General features: G+C 39.0%; 1 protein-coding gene across 1 annotated transcript in view; it reads right to left on the reverse strand.

Moving 5' to 3' along the window:
* Positions 1-22056, reverse strand: part of COL14A1 (collagen type XIV alpha 1 chain) — a 135141-nt gene that overhangs the window by 77924 nt on the left and 35161 nt on the right. The window contains exons 5-12 of the mRNA XM_075141236.1: positions 15400-15555; positions 13815-13934; positions 12244-12408; positions 11711-11872; positions 10122-10273; positions 8983-9112; positions 3503-3648; positions 2052-2181 (exon numbers count right to left, since the gene is read on the reverse strand). Of these exons, the coding sequence (XP_074997337.1) occupies positions 2052-2181; positions 3503-3648; positions 8983-9112; positions 10122-10273; positions 11711-11872; positions 12244-12408; positions 13815-13934; positions 15400-15555 (1161 nt within the window). The remainder of the gene's footprint in view (positions 1-2051; positions 2182-3502; positions 3649-8982; positions 9113-10121; positions 10274-11710; positions 11873-12243; positions 12409-13814; positions 13935-15399; positions 15556-22056) is intronic.

A 22056-nucleotide genomic window follows, 5' to 3' on the forward strand; every position in this document is an offset into this window, starting at 1 on the left:
ACTTTCTGTCAGTCATGGAATGCACTTCATTTCACCATCCAGGCCATACCACAAAATGCTTCAGTCTCAGCTCTTTCCTTTTGGAACCAACCTCCTGACAACGTTGCTCTCAGCCAGACAGGCAGTCCTGCTGCCAGAGTTACGTGATATTTACAGTGAGTCTTGGATAAATCCTGGCCCCAAAAAGAAACCCCACCCCAGAATAAGCTTGCTGATCATGCCTCTGTTTGGCACGGAGAAAGGTTTCGCTACAGTAACTGAGATGATATAGTGTGTAGAATAATATTATTTACTAAATACTGAATATCAGCTACTACATGTAATACTACTGCAAATTAGGCAGATCACTCTCCAGGCAGATATATGCTCCAGGAAGAAAATACTAGGTAGCCTATTCATTAGTTGGAAGCCAGAAATAATCACACTGAAAGAAAAAAAAAAAGTAGCTTAAATCTGAATCCGGACAGGGAAGACATTACCATTGAACATTGACCATGTGGGACAGGTGTGCTCACCAAGAGCTTTCTTTCCTCCCAGATTGCCCTACTGCCTGATCAATCAAAGCCTGTTAGAAGAGGGCTTATTTGAATAACTGTATAGAAGGTTAGAATCAATTTTTTTTCATATTACAGTGCTAAAGACCAGTCAGAGTTGGCTGCATTGAGTCACCCTAAAAATAAATGAAGGTTGCAGGGTAGTTAGGTTTTTTTTATTCTGGTCTGGTAACAGCAGTGATGATGGGCTGACTAACATACGTTACTAGCTTCTGTGATCAAACACTGTGGTCATGAATCCTCAGCTTGTGCCAATGTATCTGGAATTTGCATGTGATCTTCCATCCAATGTGTTAGCCAGGTTTAGAGCTGTGCAGCCTCCAAGATCATAAGACATGAAGTGAATTCAGGCTGGCACAGTCATAAACTACTGTTTAGGATAAATGAAAGCCAGATATCGGGCAGATGCTGACCAAAAGCAAGGGGGGGGGGGGAAGGAGAAGGAGCGAGAGACAAGAAGAGAGGACAAAGAGCCAAAGATTTGATTCTCCAAGTGTTAAGAATCTTCTACACTCATTTCAAGTCCACACACATGCCCAGGTTGCAGTAGTTTGCTACTGGCACTTGTCTGTCTACAACTGCCCTCTCAGAGATGAGCCATTTCAAACAGCATTCCTAGAGCTTCTTCCATCATTAGTTGCTGACCTTACAAGCAATTGCTCTGGCCCTTCTTTTTCTTAGCACTCGCATGCCTGAACTTCTCTCACCTATTAAATGTAAGTCACTTTCCCACTGGCTTATTCATGCCAGGAGCACAAAACAAGAGGAAGCAATCACTCCACTGCTGGGAGCAATAGAGATGTCACTGAATACAGTCGCAGAAATATCCCAGCAGCACAACCACTTATTTTCAATTGCTTTGTCTTCCAAATGCTGAGGCTATTTAGAGAGCTGACATACAGTGCTGTGTACAGTTAGCAGAGGACAGAATCTAGCTGGCAAAACTCTTGCTGCTTATTAAAAACACACCATCTATCATGAGTGTATAGGCACTTTCCAACCCTTCATTTACCAGATGTTAGGCAGCAGGGGTTGGACAGAAACCTTCTCTTTGCTTCTTTTCTGTCTGTACTACTACTGAGCCAGAGGAATGAACTTCTGCATCTGAGCAGGCTCCCCCCCACACCTGGTTCTCTGGCTACAGGAGGCTAAACAGAGCGGTCTCAATTTAGCTCTACGTGGTGACCTTCATTCACCTTCAGCAAGTTCAGAAAACTGTCAGTAGTTCCACCAAGATCAACAGGGATATCCACAGCACCACTACCAACAAGAGAGAAGAGTTCACAATCCTATTCCAAAACCAAGCTCTGCTGTAGCAACTCATATCCTCAGCCTCTATAAATTAAGTATTCACACTGAGAAACTTAAGTACAGTTAAGAACTTGCCCTATAGACTATTCAAATCAGATTTTAAAATCAGATGTCTGCTCTAATATGTGCAAAGACTATTCTGAAGTTTTATTAACACTGCAGTGAATATAGATATGTGCTACCTACATGTAGTTTCTTGTCCTGTAAGGGGATCACTAGCTTCTTCTCCAAACATGGCATAAACTGTGACTGTGTATTCTGTATTTGGCAATAGTCCATCCAGTTCAAGATCTGTTGAGGCCTCCCCAATTTTTATCTAAAAACACCATGAATAAAAAAGACACGTTATTTCCAAATTAGCTCACAATGGGGAAGAACACTATTTACACACTTGAAATTAGATACGTCATCAAATGCTCTGCTGAGCATTTGCCTGATCCTCTGCCTGCGGTACTTGGCGCAAGATTTTGGGATTTTGCACAATAATCAAAAGAACAAAATTTTCAAAAAGTCAAAAGCCAACATACAGGTTAGAGGACTTTCAAAATAACTAGTCACATTAGCAATGACAAAATAGTCCTCTCTAGAATGTGCAGCTACTAAGAGCTTTTCATTCCCAGCTACACCTTGTTTCACCTGTGGTCATAGGACTGAAATTTCATAGGAGAAATTGATTTCCGTGCACATTGACGTTCAGTTTGTTGCTATTTAAGGTGTGTATCATTTTCCTCCTCCACCTCTTCACTGAGAGCCACATTAACATGGACTGACTTATTTATTGAAAAAAAGTCTTTCTTTGGGGTAAGGCTCAGTTTTCAGGGAGGCCCCATTTTTAACAGAATTATGTGTTCACAGCCACTCATTTAGCAGAGAGCACAAGTCTATGCGAGCTTTCAGTGGCTTCCTACACTCTCCACAAGTTCGCATGCCCCTGCATGCTTTTTACTGTTCTTGCTTGAACAGAGATGTTGTACATAATCTTAATTATACATATAGAAACTTGAGCATAAAAACTTTTAAATCCCAGACCAGAAGTTCTGTTGGAACTATGCTAGCAACTTTAGAAAAGTCTACTGGTTTTACTATTTTAGTGACAGAAGACTGGAGTTTACCTTGTTGCATCTTCTTTTCCTTCTAAAAATACCTTCTAAAAATCACCTGATGGAAGGCATTATTTTTAAATTTAAAAATAAAAGTTGAACAGAGCTAAAAGAAAACCAATAAATGTCACATCTGCAAATTTTATTTACTTCAAAGGTCCTGATGAAAATAAAGGCTAAACTTCATATTCTTCTGATAACACACTTAGAAAGTATCTTAGTTTTACTTTATTTTTTCTTCCTTTGAGTGTTAGTTTTATATGATGATATAGTATCATCTCATATATAATTTCAAAAGAGTCACTTTAATTCAGCTGAAATTGCTGCATTTTTATGGCGATGACATATAAAAATAATCAACTGGTACTTGCACTATATTCATAGTCAGTAACACATACAGTACTTAAGGCAGTCATGGAAAAAAAAACCCAAAGTGTTTGCTGATCAAGTGGGAGGTTAAAGGCCACGTACTAGTTTATTCTTTAAAACATTTATTTTTTGAATAATTGCTATTCAAATGAAAGACCAATACATCACCTCCTTCTCATCTGCTGCCAATCCTTCTGTGAGGGGAGCATACAGGATCATGTAACCTGTGGCACCCGCTACTCCATTCCACTTCGCCCTCATGCTGCTCTGTGACACATCATACAATTGCAGATCCGATGCCATTGGCAAGGCAACTACAGTGGAACAAGAGACAGACACTTCAGTTGTCTCACTTGAACAACCAGCTATTTTTCAAACAGTTTATTTTACTCCAGGAAACACAAAGGAATATAGCTATCTCCAGGCATGGAAGTGCGATCTGTATGCCACAACTATGAAGAGCTGATTATTACATAAAAGAACACAGAATTAGAGAAACAAGGAAATGATGAGCTAACCAGTTCTAACGCCAGGGCAGAGTTACCCCTTACAAAGCATTTCAGCTCTTTGTCCTAAATGGCTTTGAACATTTCAAGTGGGAGGATTTCTGTTCTTCAAGCACCAAATCACTCTGTTCAGATCTCACCCTACCTTCACCCTGATCTGCAGGAGGATGACCACTCGCTATTGAATGGGCACAGTTGCTATTAGGAACAAGTAGTAGTCTCCAGAGGTGGCTCCCTCTGGCAACAGTTCCCAAGACAGAGCAAGGGAGAGACAGCCATGAGGTAGGACACCCTGGAGGAAACCCTCAATAAGCACGCTGCGCACGTCAAAATATTTTGACTACAAACTGTTGTGGGTTTAAGGCCTGGACTGTCCAAATTTGCTCCCAGGTCTATGCCAGGGGGATTATGCAAATGCGGACAAGATCGTCCATCGCAAATCATCGCAAATGCTAACCTGGTGAGTACAACCAAGAAGGCTGAGTGAAATTCAAACATTATTAGGGGGTTTACTTGTGAATTTAAGGCCCTGATACCAGAGCATAGGGCCAATCTGGGTTCCTGAATATTTCTTTGTATTTCTGTAACTCTTTAGGATAGAATTTTGCACTTCTCTGATTGTCCTCACTTTCTTTCTTTCACTGAATAACATCCCAGGGCTGTTACACCATTGATGGATCCCACCAAAATATCCAGTCACTGGAGAGATACAAGGGAACTTTGGCTGCTCCTTTGGAACTTCTACACTGAGAATAGTCCCTAAAATGACTCAATGTCTGAAAAAAACAGAAGGCAATTGGTAATTCGTATCAAATCTTTCCTATTAGGAACTCGGAGAGACTGTAATAGGCTGGATGTTAAGCCTCTACAAAGTTCTGCTTTGCACGTTTCTGAAGAATCTAATCTGCAAACACAGATTCAGCAACCAATTCCAATTACAATGCTAATAATTCACAGAGCTTCTTTAATCTCCTTGTCCAAAGAAAAATTGCAGCCTGTCTAGCTGACAACTCCAAGGAGTAGTGTATCTATTACGTTATGTTCAACAAGCTCTAATGGAGCTCTTAACTTCCCATATACAAAACATGCCAGCCTCGTCCTTCCTTATTCATTGAGGCCGTTTACTCAGTCTATTGTTCAGGTCTGTAAACGTGGGCAAAACTTCAACCCAGGCCTCTCTTTAGGTTTCCACTGCCAGGTTACCCATCTACTTCACTTCCAAAACTTTCACAGCCTACCTCCATCCTATTTAAACCCTTGCTGATGTGTTGACTTATATTCCCATGAATTCCCACACTTCCTTTAATTATAGGGAGGAACTACCCATAAACATTTTCAAATGTACTTCAGTCTCCTCCCTCAGAGCTCCACTCAGACCTCTGATACCTACAGAAAGAAACTACATGTGACATATTTTGAAGGCACTTTCTACCACATTATCTCATTCTTATTCAAACTCCCCCCAGGATCACAGAGAGAGTATCCATCACCTGTCCTTTTCCTTATTTTGATTCTAAAAATCCACAAGAAAAGTATCCTCTAACTCTAACTTACGACTAGTGTTAACTCTCAACAGGACCTCCTAGATACTCTGGCAATATAAATAGTAATTAATGAAGAGGTGACTGGAAATTAAACAAGTGGTGTTTTCTACTGGAATTTTCAGCTGAAGAGCTCAGAATCTCAAATACAAATATCCAGGAGATAATGCTGATTTTCATCTTGGACAGTCACCAGAGTATCCTAATAGTCTGATAACATAGGGATAAATTAAACCTACTAAAAAACAACTGGAATAAATTAAAACAGGTAAAAATATATTTGCAGCAAATTAAAATGTGAATGCATTTCACATTTATTTCAAGTTAGAAGCGACTATTAAATCAGAAACCTTTCTAATTATCTGTACGTTATGCATATTGAATGTGTCTATTTAGATTTCACATACCTGTAAGCTATTTTCAATGTTCTATATGAACAAATGTGATTGGTGGCTATTTTAATCTGTCAGTATCTCACACAAAGGCAGGAATGTAAACTACAAATTTTCCATAGTCCTCCATTAGGATAGTAAAAAATACTTCCAAACTGCAGGTATTTTAGCATGTGGAGTGATTAATACTTGCACATGTCAGATTATTACTTCCAACACACTATCAAAGACAGCTGTATCAAATGCTTGATGCTGCATGACCTTGGGGTGTGATCTGATCAGATCTCAGAAAGCCAGCAGGGCTGGGCTCTGTCAGAACTTGACTAGGTGACTTCAAAGGAATACCAGGTGCAATATGAAACAATCCTGTTGGCTCAGTATGTGACTGTTCTCTCTGCCTCAATAAATTAAACAGGTCCTAACACTGTGTTATGGGGTATAACATGGCTGGAGATGACATTTTGGGAGACTGAGACTAAAATAGAAGTCTCGAATAATTTTATATGATCCTATTTTATTTTCTTTTCAGAGTGGGAAGATTAGCACTAACACAGAATCAAAGAACCATTGAGGATGAAAGGCACCTCTTGAGATCATCTAGTCTAACTAACTTCCCTGTTCAGTCAGGGTCAGCTAGAGCAGATTGCTCAGAACCATGTCCAGTTGGGTTTTCAATATCTCCAGAGATGCAGACTCCACAACCTTTCCGGACAACCTATTCCAGTGTTTGACCACCATCACAATAAAATCATGTCTTCTGTTCAGATTTAATTTCACAGTTTTTTAATTTGTGCCCATTGACTCTTGTCCTGTCAGTGGGCATCACTGAAGAGTCTGGCTCCCTCTTCTTCATTCCCTCCCATCAGGGATTTTTACACATCGATAAGATCACCCTGAGCCTTCTCTCCTCCAGGCTGAGCAGCCATAGCTGTTTCAGTCTCTCCTCTTATGAAAGATGCTCCAAGCCCTTAATCATCTTTGTGGCCTTTCACTGGACTCACTCCAGTAAGTCCACACCTCTCCTGCACTGGGAAGCCCTGCACAGGACCAAGCATCCAGGTGTGGTCTCATCAGTGCTGAGCAGAGGGCAAGAATCACCTCCCTCAACCAGCTGGCAATCTTTTTCTAATGCAATCCAGGAGGCTTTTGGCCTTCTTTGTGACAAGGGTGCATTGCTGGGTCACAGTCAGTGTGTTGTTTACCAAGACCCCCAGGTCCTTCTCTGCAGAACTGCTTTCCATATGGTCACCCCCCGGCATGTACTGATGCATGGGGTTATTCCTCCCCAGGGGCAGGACTATCACACTTCCCTTTGTTGAACTGCATGAGGTCAAACATGTTTTCCCCTTCATATATCCATGCTGACTAATTCCAATCACGTCCTTGTCCTTCATGTGTTTGGAAAAGGGTTTCAAGGATTAGTTGCTCCGTCACCTTCCCAGGGATTGAGGTGACAATGACTGGCCTGTAGTTCCCCAGATCCTGCTTCACAAAGGATTGACATTTGCTTTCTTCCAGTGTTCAGGAATTTCTCCCAGTCACCATGACCAATCAAGGATAATCAAGGCTGTCCCCACAATGACATAAGCCAGCTCCCTCTGCACTCACAGGTGCACCCCATCCAGTCCCATGGACTTATGTGCGTCCAGTTTGCTTAAGTGCTCCCTACACCGGTCCTCCTCAAATGAGAGTAAGTCTTCCTTTCTCCAGACTTTCCCATTGACCTCAGCAGCCTGGGATTTCTGAAGGCCATTTTAACCGGTAAAGGCTGAGTCAAAGAAGGCACTGGGTACCTCGGTGTTTTCCACTTCGTTTGTCACCAAGTGCCCTGTTCCAGTCAGGAGTGGGCCCATGTTCTCCTGTCCTCCTTTTACTGTTTATGCACTTGTAGAGTCTGTTCTTGTTGTTCTTCACATCCCTTGCCAGATTCAGCTCCAGGTTCGCCCTAGCTTTCCTAAACTTACTCCTGCAAGATCAGACAGCGACTCCATACTTCTCCTGGGTCATCTGTCTCTTCTTCTACCTCTTATACACTTCCTTTTTATGTCTGAGTTCTGTTAGGAGTTCCTTGCTTATCCATGTTGGCTTCCTGTCACCTTTACTTGATTTCCTACTTGTCAGTATGGACATTTCTTGAGCTTGTAGGATGTGATCGTTGTGTATCAAGCTGCTCTTCTGGATCCCCCTTCTCTCCAGGGCTACATCCCTTGGGATTCTTCCAAGCACATCTCTGAAGAGACTGAGGACTGCTATCCTGAAATCCAGAGTTCTGGTCCTGCTTTTTGCACTCCTCCCTCCTCTTAGAATCCTGAATTCCACCATCTCATGGTCACTGCAGCCAAGGCTACCTGTGACTTTAAAACCCCCCATCAGTTATTCCTTGTTTTTAAGTATCATCAGCTACAGCAGAGCACCTTCTCTTGCTGGCTCCTCAATGACTTATGTCAGGAAGTTGTTGTCAAAGCACTGTAGAAATCTTCTAGATTGCTTGAGCCCTGCTGTGTTGTTCTTCCAGCAGATATCAGCTATTGATATATCACATATTGACTTCCTGGCTCCTGGTTTGAACTAAAAAATTACTCTTTGCTTCCATTCCTAATATCTGTCATATTTACTAAAAAAGTAACCGTATTTTGTATACAAATACATAAAATTGATATGATCAATAGCAGCACATTATCTCAGGTACTAGCATAGTTTTCATTACAGAACCCAAAACTGTAAACGTATTCATTCTAACAATATCCCAAGTCACCATTTTACAGACAGAAAATAACTGAATCATTGAGGAAAGAACTTACAGAGGTTACCTTGAAATCTTTGGCACTGGTAGGAATCACATGCAGGTATTTCTGGTCCCACCTAATCCTCCACTCATGAGATGATCTTCAGCCACAAACCTAATTTATAAAGCTTGGCTCCACACCCAAAGTGTAGGAATGTTCTAATTTAGGGTTCAATACAACCGACTTCAAAGTTCAGCCCAGAGATAAAACCTTTCTCAGTGTTTAAATATCCACAGAGCACTTGGACTTAGGAACTTAGCCCAGAATTAATTCAAACAGAAATTAACTTAAGGCAAATGCATTAAAAGAAGCTAAATTGAAAAAGACTCCCTTCTGTATTTCTTTTTCACAAAGACTAGTGCTTACACAGTGTGATTAAATGCAGACAGTCAAATGTGTAACAAACATGATAAGGATACTTACGTGTAGTTTCAGTTCCACGGAGACCCTCACTAGCAGCATTTGAGTATATAGCAAATACAGCTACCTGGTATTCAGTTAAAGACATCAGGTTTTTCAGAACGGCTGTTGATAAGCTTCCATCTACCACAACCTGTTTAGAAGAAAATTCAACTAAATACGCATAAAGCAAACTAACTATATTACCGTCAAATCAATCAATCTCTCTTTCAGGCAATTTTTACACTGGCATCTAAGAATCAATGTACAAAAGTTCAATTCATAAATCAAATTTGCTTTTGCTACCTATATGTACAATAAAGTGTCTGAAAAAAAGAACAGCAACCATATACATAATCAAAATGTTTAGCTGTTAAAAGAAGCCATTTAGAACAAAGGAATTGCTTAGATAAATAAAGTGTATGGAATACAGTTTAAGAGTGTATATTGGGCACTTTTTATTATAATTACTATATCATCGTAAGTATTCCTTTAGTACTACATACGTACACACACAGTATTTCAAATTGACAGTAACACATATCCATGCTAAACAAGTTTCTAGTACAAAAAGAAATAAAATATATCCTTAGTTAAATCCTTCTGCTCTTCTGCCTTTCCATTCAATTTTGTAAGTTGTCAGCTGAAGCCAAAAGCTTGTTGCACTGCATTTTTTCCTGCCTCCAAAATGCCTAAGTCCTGTTCAGATAAAGACCTCTCTCCAAATTTTCAGTGACCAGTTGTGTATACAAAATATACACCCGTATCATCTTCCTTTCATGAATTATTTTTTCTTAGAACTGAAAATCTGGCTTACCATCAGCTTCTACCTCTTCTGTTCTTGTAAACAGAATGGTGCAGGGAAAGTCTATAGAATTGGTTCAAGAAACCATATGTGTAAGCAAAAATGCAGGCAGTTCACCACATCCCCCCAAAAGTGCTCATTGTTATAGTACGTTTACTTTAAATTACATGACAGAAGAGCAGCCTGGCTACTACCTAACCTTCACCACCATCCAATGTGACCATATCTCCTTTCTGTAGTGGGCTTCAGAGCCCACATCGGGAATTTCAGGGTAGACTTAAATAAGGCCATGGATTTTCTGTCTGGTTAGTTCCTGCTGTTGTATTAAAAATTTCTGGGAACCTTTTCCTCCTATTACCTCTTCCGGTTGTCCTCCTCGAGTGGGATAGTACACAACCCTGTATTTTTCCACTTTGCCTGGTGCATGGGTCCAGCTAACTCGGAATCCTCTAGCTGTTACCTCAGATGTGACCAAATCCGAAGGAGCCCCAAGGGAAGCAACAATTGTTCCTAGGTTAGAGACAACACAATTTTTTTTATTCCCCTCTGTAAAATAATTATTTGGTTTGTTGCATTTGCTGAAGCTCCAAAGATCACTCCTCATCAGAAAATCAAATAATTGGCTACTGCACATTTATTTAGGTTATTTTCAGTGGAAACAAAGAACTAATAATGAGTACTGCACATGGAGTTTTCACTGGGACTAAGCCTCCCTGGTCTTTCATAAACCTTTATATAAAAGAGACAAAAATACAAAACTAAGCCTTCCTGTCCTTCCTCCCATCACTCTTTCAAGCCCTTTCTTTCTGGGTGTTTTTTTCAGGTTGCCTTCCTCCCAGTCACGAAAACCATCCAAGTACATATACAGCTGCGATTGCCTGTGCTCCTCTGCGAGTTGGAAACTGATATGCTGCCTGTCAGCAGATTAAAGATGTAGTGAATGGTCATCTTCTCTGGCAATCATTCCTTTCCACAAAGATGTCTCGTCTCTCTATGGTTTTTCCATCCTCTTCCTCTCCATTTCCCAACCGACTGCTTATTCCCCCTACAAGACACAGCTAATATTCTGTCTTCCAGTTTCCAGGTGAATAAAAGAGGAAAAAAATGGAATGAAGCCTTACACACTTTTTCATTGCACAGGTAGAAATATGTGTGAAGACACCTTCCTCACTGATATATATTACAAGCTTATTGAAAAATCACTCAGCATTTCTGTGATATTGCAGAATCACAAACCAAGCAATACAAACAAAATCCACTGAAGCCTTTCAGACAGAATTTCCTCTGGTAGGACTGTTTCTCTGACAAATTGCAACATTTTTTCATACCCATTTCTTTTGTTCAGAAAAGCAAAAAAAACATGTTGTAGTCAGAGAAGGCTTTTTTATATAAGAACAATTTTCTTCAACACCACTTTTCTTATGCTCTGAAATGTATTTTTTGTATAAAATAAGAAAGAGAAAAAAAAAATCCATCATCCGGAAGGGACAAAGCAATCTTAATAGTTGCAAATTTTGAAAACTTATGAGACAATAAAAACAGCAAGGTAGGAGATGGAAAGCACAGCACAAACGTAACAATTCCATGTGCAGCTGTTAAAGTAATTCATCCCCAAACCTGTGTATTATAAAAAAAAAATTTTCCTTCCCCACCACTGGGAAATAGTTACAGCAGAATGAATGTATATTTTTGTATTTTTTGGTACTACCAAATACCATAATGTTTACCACTATCAAAGACAGAGAGCAAAAGATCAAAGGTATCAAAGCAAGCATAAAACATACCTAGGAAGGGAACTTCCCTGACAATGTATTTTCTTGTGAGCAAAAGAATATACAGCGTGAGCCAAGTGCCAGAAGCCAGCTTAGAACTGCAGGTATTTGGAATAGGATTTGTAGCTCTAAGTTCGTATTAAGTAAGTTACATTAGATCTTGTTTCTTATTCACCTTTGATTTCCTTTTCCTGCTCCTCTACTCGTGAGCACACTGTTCTGGTAAGACCTTCAACAATGGTATGCATGAAGTTAAAATCAGCAACGTTGTAGACATGCGTGCTGTCAGGCTCAGAGGCAATCTCTTTGAGTTCATTTATATCTGCATTCTTTACACCTTTCATTGGAAAGAAAAATAAAGAAAATATTTGCAGCAAAAAAAGAAAAAAATCTTGTATGCATAGGCATTGATAAAAAATTACTAAAATCCAATTCTTTCTATTTGTTTTAATGACCAACCACAGACGGCTCTGTTGTTGTTACTTCAAGATGTTAATTTCTGCTAGTGTAACTGGCATTTTTTCAGCTGTCTCCTGATAATGTAGCATCCATGTATACTGCTAAATTCCAGTTATAGCAGCAATGAATTGAAGAATATATTAAAGAAGATTTAAATTAATGATGATACAGACAGAATATAGAGGGCAACAGATACAAATACACCAGAGTATAGTGGGACACAATATATGAGTATGGCAGAATACACACCAATAGCAAACAGCTCAATGCCAGCATCTCGTAGGTTTTTAGCAGGAGGGATAACGTCATCCTGGGACTTCCCATCAGTGATCAGTATACCAATTTTAGATACTCCAGGTCTTGCACCTGCTTCAGGCTTAAAGCTGTTTTCCAAAATGTAAGTTAAAGCAAGACCTAAAAAAGGAAACATTTTAAAAGACTTTAAAAGGGAAAAATGTTCATTCATTTTACTAATATCACAGTGTTAGTCTTTCCACTCAATTTAAAAATCCTGAGAAACCTTTTAATGAAGAATACGTATAAAAGAAGAATTTATTTACTGAAAGATTAAATTCCAACAAGCAACCTAAACTACAGAGAAGGTGACATTCATCTTTAGCAGCCTTTTGATCAATCAATGTATTTTAAAGGGGCTATGAAAACCTAAATTGATCTTCCTGTGAACGCATCATCTTTTCTTTCTTACTCTACAAAGTTAGAATAGGAAGTCCCCTCTCCTTCTACCTACATTGCTTATATGAAAGCACATGTTCTGGATAGCTTAGTAAATCCCCATATTGCATACAATCTTATTTTACTTTGTTTGTTTGTTCATTCTTTCCAATTTACAAGCTGAAGAAAAGCTTAAATAGGGAGAATCTGATTTTAATAACTGCTAATTATTTAAAGGCAAGGAAGAAGAACAACTCCTCAGGACAAACTTACACATCACAATGAGATCCCATCTGAAAACTCTCTTAAGTCTCCCACAGCAAAGGTTCCTAACTCACCGTCTTTTAACATCCATATAAAAAAATCATGATAATTTACCACTTGCTACCTCACAGTAACCTCATTCCTAAAATCATACTAGAGTCCTTCTGTCCTATGTCCCACTGCAATCACTCCTTCTACCAAAATAAAGGCTGTTGCAGAAGAGAAGGAGAATCTTTCACATTCTTTCTCCCCTTCTCTCCCCATCAAAAACAAAAAAAAAAAAGGAAGGCAGCAATTTACTTAAAGCCATGTCTGGGTCTTTGGATATATCATTCTCCTGGCAAGACAGCCAATATTACTAACTGCTGCTTTGATGATACTGGAGTTGTATTCAGAGACTGTATTTTTCCCAGGTTGACAGGCATCCCCCATTTATCCATCACTAAGTGTCTTCTGGGGCCTCAGTACTCTAACTACTAAAAGGTCAATGGAAATCTAAAAGCCCCAGGTGATCATTTGAAAAGTTACTATTGCCAGTTGTCAGATATTAAAACAGCATTCTTTCCTTCTCCAGAATAAAGCTCTGTGCATGAACATTATGAATGGATTTTGCATTTTCTTCCTAGCAGGTAAAAGATTTTACTTCCAGCACAGAGAGTTCATGTACACTCTGTTTTATGAGACCCTGTCTCCATCAGAAAGATTCTCAGTGAAGCCAATGAGACAAGCACTTCAGAAAAGACTTCACTGACATTGGATAAAGCCATTAGAAAGCTGCAAAAACCCTATCCTTTTTACCCTTCATAATAAGCACTAACACCTCGTAGTCTGTGCAGCAGAGAATGTTTTTTAATAAAAGGCAAAAGCTAAAACATACACTGTACCTGTTAATGTATTCCCTCCCTTGTATGGTAGATTACGGACTGCATCCAAAACAGCATCTTTTGTGCCATAGGCATTCAAATGCCATTCAATTCGGGGATCACCACTGTACTGTGCAAGTCCTAAAGAACCAGAAATTAAGGTAATCCATTAGACAAAAAAGCATTTTTTTTCCAAGTATCTACACTTTATGTACTTGGTTACCAAGAGCTTAGCATAGTAAGCCTACCATAAGTAGCTTTGCTACCATACCAGAAAAACTGCATTGCTTGATGCCAAAAAAATACTATAAAGTTGTTCTTAGTGGCAACTCCTCAATTTATTTTCAAAGCCTTTCTTTCAAGTACTAAGGAAAGTAAATGAGGAGTACACAACTTTTACAGAGTTTAGTAAGATTCCAAGAAATTGTTTTTTGAAAAAGAACAATTTTATTTAATGTGCTTTTGAACAGACTAAAATATAAGTAGCAGAACAGAAATATAACATTTGAGCCAGTTTACACCAAGAGAAAAGCCATTCATTGGCACATTCTTCCTCCGAAAATTAAACTGCAAGGGTTTGATCTAATGCTGACTGAAGTAAGTAAGAATGTTTCCACTGTTTTTTCTTTTCCACTGACACTTGGGTCACAACAACCCCAGGCAACGCTACAGGCTTGGGGAAGAGTGGCTGGAAAGCTGCCCAGAGGAAAAGGACCTGGGGGTGCTGGTTGACAGCCAGCTGAACATGAGCCGGCAGTGTGCTCAGGTGGCCAAGAAGGCCAACGGCATCCTGGCCTGTATCAGAAATAGTGCGGCCAGCAGGAGCAGGGAGGTGATCGTGCCCCTGTACTCGGCACTGGTGAGGCCGCACCTCGAATACTGTGTTCAGTTTTGGGCCCCTCACTACAAGAAGGACATGGAGGTGTTGGAGCGTGTCCAGAGAAGGGCAACGAAGCTGGTGAAGGGCCTGGAGCACAAGCCTTATGAGGAACGGCTGAGGGAACTGGGGTTGTTTAGTCTGGACAAGAGGAGGCTGAGGGGAGACCTCATCGCGCTCTACAACTACCTGAAAGGAGGTTGTAGCGAGGTGGGGGTTGGTCTCTTCTGCCAAGTAACTAGCGATAGGACAAGAGGAAATGGCCTCAAGTTGCACCAAGGGAGGTTTAGATTGGATATTAGGAAAAATTTCTTCACTGAAAGGATCATCATGCATTGGAACAGGCTGCCCAGGGAAGTGGTTGAGTCACCATCCCTGGAGGTATTTAAAAGACGTGTAGATGAGGCCCTTAGGGACATGGTGTAGTGGGCATCCCAACATGGGATGACGGTTGGACACGATGATCTTAGAGGTCTTTTCCAACCTGTATGATTCTATGATTCTATGATTCTATGATTGCATTAGAGTTTACTTAAGCTGAGTATCACAGCAAACTGTGAGGAATTAATATTACAAACATTCCAGCAGCATTACTGTTATGACAGAAGTGCTAGTTCCAGGTGAGGATGAATCTTGCACAAATAAGTAGCATTAAGCTGATAACTATCCCGAAATCACGAAATTTCTACATTGCTACAGAAATATTAAGAAAAAAATACGGCACCTTACCTACTCTTGTTTTCTCAGATCCCACGTTAAAAGCGGAAACCAGATTTTCCAGGAACAGTCGAACAAGTCTGAAATTGAATCTGCCAATACTCCAAGAACCATCTACCAGTATCACAATATCTGCAATTGCTGGAGTTTTACAGGTAAACAGGTTTCCTGTAAATCATTAAAAGGAAAACAATATTGTTAATTCAACAATAAAATTGTAACTCAATAATTGTATACCTTCCTCCTCCCACTAAGCTTAATACTTAAAGCTTTCTTCCACAGGCAAAGTGAGAAATAAGCAAAATCACTAAACGTATTTGTTCTAAATTCAGTAACAGAAAGTTTTGCCATTATCTACTTCAGTTCTTTCATTAAGCTGTTCAAAATTACTGTTGGGAGACCCATGAAAAAGAAATGCTGCTTCTAAAAATACAACACTTCAGAAAGAAACCGGCTGTTGCATAACACAATCAAACCAGCAGCTCATTTTCATTCTCAAGAATATACATACACATTATACAGCTCATGAGACTTAACCTTACGTGTAAACAATGTAGAGAGCGCTACCTAGAGATGCAGACATCTAAACCACTTATCAAGACCCCTTTTATAGTCAACATAGAAAAGCAGATGTTTCTATACATCTCAACAACTCTGTAGAAAAAATTCTTTAGCTGCCAGTGTAGACTTCGAAAGTTAGAAGTGAATCTCACCCTGGGAGACTAGAGTAAAACTGAAGGTCAATTGAATATGCTGTACTAAACCTAAGTGGGAGGCACTCAACAAAGCAAACGTAAAATGCAGTGACCTCAGATTCAAATTCACAATCTCTATGAGAACTAGCACCAGTCTTACAGATATATGGAAAAGTACACAAAAATAAAAGAGCATGAAAAACGCAACAGAAAAGACCTGATGAGAATTAGCAGAGATGCGTATTAATAGTCTCTAAGGTTTAGCTAACCAATGGGGAAATCAGAGGAAATGGGAGTAGAGATCAGACACAAATTGCAAGATAAGCCAACAAGAAGGTTTTTAGGGATACAGATTCTTAAGAAACTGAGAAGCCTAAACAAAAGTGCCACATTCAGTTCAAGAAAATGACAGCAATGGAAGTAAGAGAAAGGAAGAGGTTTCCATAACCTCAGAAAGAATTGCCACATCCCACAGAAGCGGCTGCATGACTGTAAAGGTAAGGTTGCTGAAACAGTGGATTCATATTGTAGGGAGGGAAAACAAATGAGTGATGTTACACAGGAATACCAAACAAGAGCTTATGTTTGAAGTATAAAAAAAGCAAACTCCCCACCAGACTGACTATACAATAGGGATGGAAGTAGGAAAGTCAAGGCAAAGCATGTTAGTAGAAAAAGTATCATGCATCACAAACCATTTAGGGATGAAAATCATGTCCCTGAACACAGAAAAAACCCTGCAGATTAGTGAAATAAGCTGCAGCCCAACTTTTATCGCCAATTGTTTCAGGATCCGCTACATAAATTAATTGACAAAGGATACCAACACGTAAGGTGGTACTAACAGGAGTCACCAAGTACATCGTTAGAAATAAACTGATCTTGAGCAGAGATGCTCAGCAAATAAAAGAAGTAATTCTGTGAGAAATAATCAAAAAGAAGCTTGCATTAGCTCACAAGCAGCTCTCCTGTTACAGAGAGGGAATAAACCACAGAGTTAGTAACTTAAAACTTTAACACCGTATTATTAATTACAATCTTTTCATTAAAGACAAAATTATAGTCTTACAGGCAAAAACAATCTGATGTGCAGAAGGACTTCAAACAATTGGTAATAATTAAGAGTTAGATTCGTACTGTAGTGTAAATCCACTGAGCAAGAAACCCAATCCATAAAGTTACAATTAATGTCTTAAACATGTACTAAAAATGTTTTTAAAGAGCAGGGAACATTTGCTACGTGCAGCTAGCAGTGTAGAGTAAGTTCTAAACATGACAAAAATTCCACTTACAAAGATGCCAAAACAAATATTTTATTTTAGTTTTTACAGTACAAGACAACGCTATTTGAATTGGCAACACATTTTAATGTATAAACACTGGGGAACATTTAGTAAGCATCAGAAAAATGATCTTAAATTGGAAGATAAATCCAAAGGAGGTCCAAATCTTTACATCACTGAAGTCAACAGGAAAACTTCCCTTGATTTCAGCGGGACTGGAATCTGTTTTGTGATTTAATAGGAACTTACTGGTCATGGCAAAATTCATGTTTTAAATATCTCTGCCAAATAAACTTCCTGTTAATCAGCCTGCATTACTTGCAGTATTTGCCTTCCATTAACATGCAGTTGACTTGTGTCATTCTCACACTGGCCATGATTAGCTTCTTAAGCTTCAAAAGAACTATTGGCAAAGTAAAATGCTACTCAACACCAGTAAGAATGATAGAACTGGACCCCTGATTCCATCCAAGCAGCTGTACTGTAGCACAGATGTACCTTCTCAGTATGATCCCAGCAGTTTAATCATATAGTCCAATGAGGATAACAAGATTTGTGTGGCTGTATTTCCCTTCTCTACTTCTAAAATCTTATGCTTACTATGAAACTCAGTTAGTACCCTAGGTCTTACTAATTTCATATCAACAAGTTTTGCCTATAAGGTTTCTTTAATCCCATAGTGATGGCTTTGTGAATAAAACCTTGTATTGGTTTTAGTAAATCCATTCAGTGCAGCAAAACCCGAAGAATAAAGAAAACAATAACGGCATTCCTTTCAATATTTTATTTCCACATCATCAGATCAGTGCAAATAGTATCATTCAATTTTTTTTTGTTAAAAGAGCATGTGTGGTTTGATCCAAGATTGTACTGCAATGTCACAGAATGTGAAAATTTGATTCGTTCTTCGTAGATAGGAGACACTTGTTGAATCTTTTCTGCATAAAACATTTAGGTTTTGTTACTTCTGTACACCCACTATTTGCTTATGCTTTCTCCTTGTTGTACTTAATAGAATTGTAGAAAGTTCCCTAAAATGGAATAAACAACAGTGAGATATTAAACAGAATAACATGCTGTACAGAAATCTTTAAAACCTGATAGAAACACAAACACCATATCATCCTAGTTTATAAAGTTAGTCTAAAAGACACAGCGTGTAGCAAATAATTTACGCACCTCTCAGAGATTAGCCAGTTTCCATTACCAGTTCTAGCAAATGTCTTTTTCAATAATCTTTCCATACAACCATACATGGTCATGAATTCCCATAGGGTTTGAGGATAATTTTGAACAATCCAACTATCTAAACATAACTTTAATAGGCAATTTTCTCAAAAACATTTCTTGAAGAAGCATATAATTCCATATAAAAAAGCTTCCAAAACTCAGTGTTTTAGCCCACTACAAGTTTCAATACTGTGATCAGGTTGTGCATATTTCTCTTTTACTCGGTTATCAAGAACACAGTAGTGAGAGAGAAGGTACCACTTTCCTCTGAATTAGACAATACTCACCAGTTTCAAGAGGAGGACAGTTGGGAGGAGACCAGTTACCTAATTTTGTATAATGTTTCCTAATGTTATATAGATAGCATTATTCTACTTCAAGTGCTGCATTCCACAACAAACAATAAGAAAGCCTGTGATTTTTAGGTTAGAGAAAATGACAGAATTGAAAACATCCTAAAGTCAGTAAAAGAGCTTATGTGTTTTACACCAGTAACTATCTTCAGTGCATCCACCTACAATGAGTGGAGGAGTTTGATGGGGAGAAAGTAAAAAATTAATGGACTTTCTATAACAAATTAACAATCTTCCTAGTGTTATTTGGCAACAGAAACTTGCCACTCTGCCAGGAAGCTAACTGAGGAGGAAGGGGCGGTCTGCTCATTTCTGCATGTCACAAATGAAGGCGTAGGCTCAAAATTTCACCTCCAAAGACACTAGCATACAACTAAAGGCTACCAGCAATGTATTAGGACAAGATATTTGCACAAAACCTGCTTCAGTATTGCCAACAGTCATATGATCATCAAGAATTTTGTTTCCTTCGTTTCAGGGAAATCTTGCAAAGAATAACCAGCATTGAAGGAAGTTTGCATGTACCAAATGAAGTTTCCTGCCTTTGATTCCTCAAGGCCCCAGACATTAAAGGTGACGCATTTGCTTGCAATTCCAGTGTGCAAGTGCTATAGCACTACCAAGACCCATGTCAGAGTTTGGCTGAGAGTGAAGCCAATGATGGCAACGCTGAAAAAAAGATTCAGCTAAAACTTTCTGGGATAGAGGAAGAGTTATTGGAGCCTGCAATATGTGACCCTTGAGACGTTCTATTGAAGGGAATGGAGTGCAGAGTGAGGACCGGGAGGGGCTCTGGCAGTAGGGGATGCACAGAATAAAAAGCAGGGTCTACAAGCTTCTGTAGACACTGACCACCTCTCTGAGGCTGTATTTTCAACCTGTTGCTATTCTTTCACACATGCATTCAGTAAGCAAGTGAGCAACGTTAAAAAATAGAAGTTTGACCAAAAAAACTGCAAGCCTTAGTTAGACACAAATACAAAACTGTGATTTTTAGACTAGAGTAGCGGCTGTTTGACTCTTGGCATTAATACTACTACTCCTTGAAAGTTCTTTGAAAGGCAAAGGGAGAAGCAGCAAATAGAGGCACTGCCACACGGGAGGACTCAATGTCTTAGAAGAACCAGTTCAATTTGCATGCAGTTATGATACATTTTGCAGAAACACATTTGATATTTTGCCTCTCCTTGGTATGAAACTCTGTTCTCATTTTCAAGAGCCAAAACACACACTTCTTCTGCTAGAAGTTAAGACTATAATTCTTTCTGAGTCTGCAATATGTCGTTTCCTTTCTTACTCCCTGTCACAGTGGAAAAGTCGAATAATATATGTGGAAGGAGAGGAAGAAAGTTCAAGTAGAGGTCAGTAATAATACAATATGAATGGAAGACTCATTCATGGGGTAACAAAGCACAAAAGGCAAGAAGCTTGATGACAGAAGTGAGTGAAAATTACCTTGTGAATAAAGCATGAATGACAGAGAAAAATCAGTCCTACACAGTGATTGACAGCACCACAGCTGAGCAGAAGCACCACTGAGGACAAGAGCAATATAAATCTACATCAGCAAAATGTCACCTCTTAAAAAAAGGGTTAAAAAAATACAAGGACGTGAGGCAGTGTTCAGCTCCAAAATTCAGCAGCTCACTACTCCACACTTCTGACATTGATATTATTGCACTGTGCTGGTGATATCATCATTGCACTTAGACCTCAGTTTAACACATGCCATATGTCAGGCTACGGACCAGACAAATGCATACAACATAACTGTTTTTCTTTGAACTAGATCCAACCATAGCTTGAATTTGAAGAACTCAAATGCTGGAACATCATTAGGTTGAAAGAGCAGCCCAAAGAAGTTAGAAGTTTGTCCCTGCTCCCTAGAAAAAAAAACAAAACAAAATAAAGCAGCCAGCCCTTTCCCATGCACCTTCTTCTGTTCCAGGAAACTAATATAGCGCAACTGGCAGGTCTACAAATTTGTTATTTGGGAGAGTTGGAATATTAAGATTTACTGAATCTGTTGTGTCTAATCATGTCACATTTGACTGTGAATGCTGTAGTTCAATAGTTTTGCTTCTTTCAAAAAGTACACAGCAAAAAATAAATGTTATTATTTAAAGCATACCTTCTGACTTTAAAGCCATAAAACTAATTAAAGCAGTACCTGATAAAACACATTAATTGCCTACATATTCTAGTGATAATTCTCAAGTGTGAGAGAAGGAAGCATACAACCATTTTTTATGCACCTTTCCATACACACTCAATCATAGTTGTACTTCTGCAGTAAGCAATCACTAGCTTAGAAAAACTTTTAGAACTTTCTTCCTACATCTTAACTTTTTAATTTACTTAAGAGACAGAATAAATATAAAGGGTAACTATGAAAGAAAGTGCTGATGTTTTCTGGCAGACCATTGCTGATTGATAGCACTGAAGCACCTGATCTTTGCAGCAGCTTCCCAAATAGCAACACTAAACTCTCTTGCTCTGTGTACCTAGATAGAAAAATATGTTTAAAAATCCCCCTGCGTTTAAACTGAGAGTTCAAAACATTTATTTTAATTTCTCTTCCAACAGGCAACATGTCAACACAGAACAAAGCATGCTGCTGAAATCCTTCCTGAAACTGAAGTTCAACATGGCAAGATATTGTGTCCATTTAGCCATAATGATTTACACTGAAGATGGTCCACAATCCTCCTGTAAAGTACATGAAACCTAAGAAACTCTTCTGCAGATTACAGTGATAATTCTCTGCTTCTCTTTGCTCTCAGTTCCACATCTGAGTGCATGAATGTTTTAAATGAAACAGCTGTCTCAAAGTCTAAATGACTTTTCAAGGCAGAAAATTGTAATTTTTTATTAATATGGTCATATTTATCCACCATTCCTATGTAACAAATACGCCAGGATTTAAGAGAGTTATTTTTCCGTTTGCTTTAGTGAAGTATGAAATCCCCGAGACAGTTTTCTCTGGCTATCTAGAAGGCACTTAATCAGGGGGCTGCAGACAAAATTGGCACTCAGAAATCCTCAACATTAATTAAGTTGTATGTATAAATCCCTCTAAACCATGATAAAGAGCTGGTCTGTGCTGAG

Source organism: Calonectris borealis, chromosome 2, assembly GCF_964195595.1.
Source record: "Calonectris borealis chromosome 2, bCalBor7.hap1.2, whole genome shotgun sequence".
Classification (NCBI taxonomy): domain Eukaryota; kingdom Metazoa; phylum Chordata; class Aves; order Procellariiformes; family Procellariidae; genus Calonectris; species Calonectris borealis.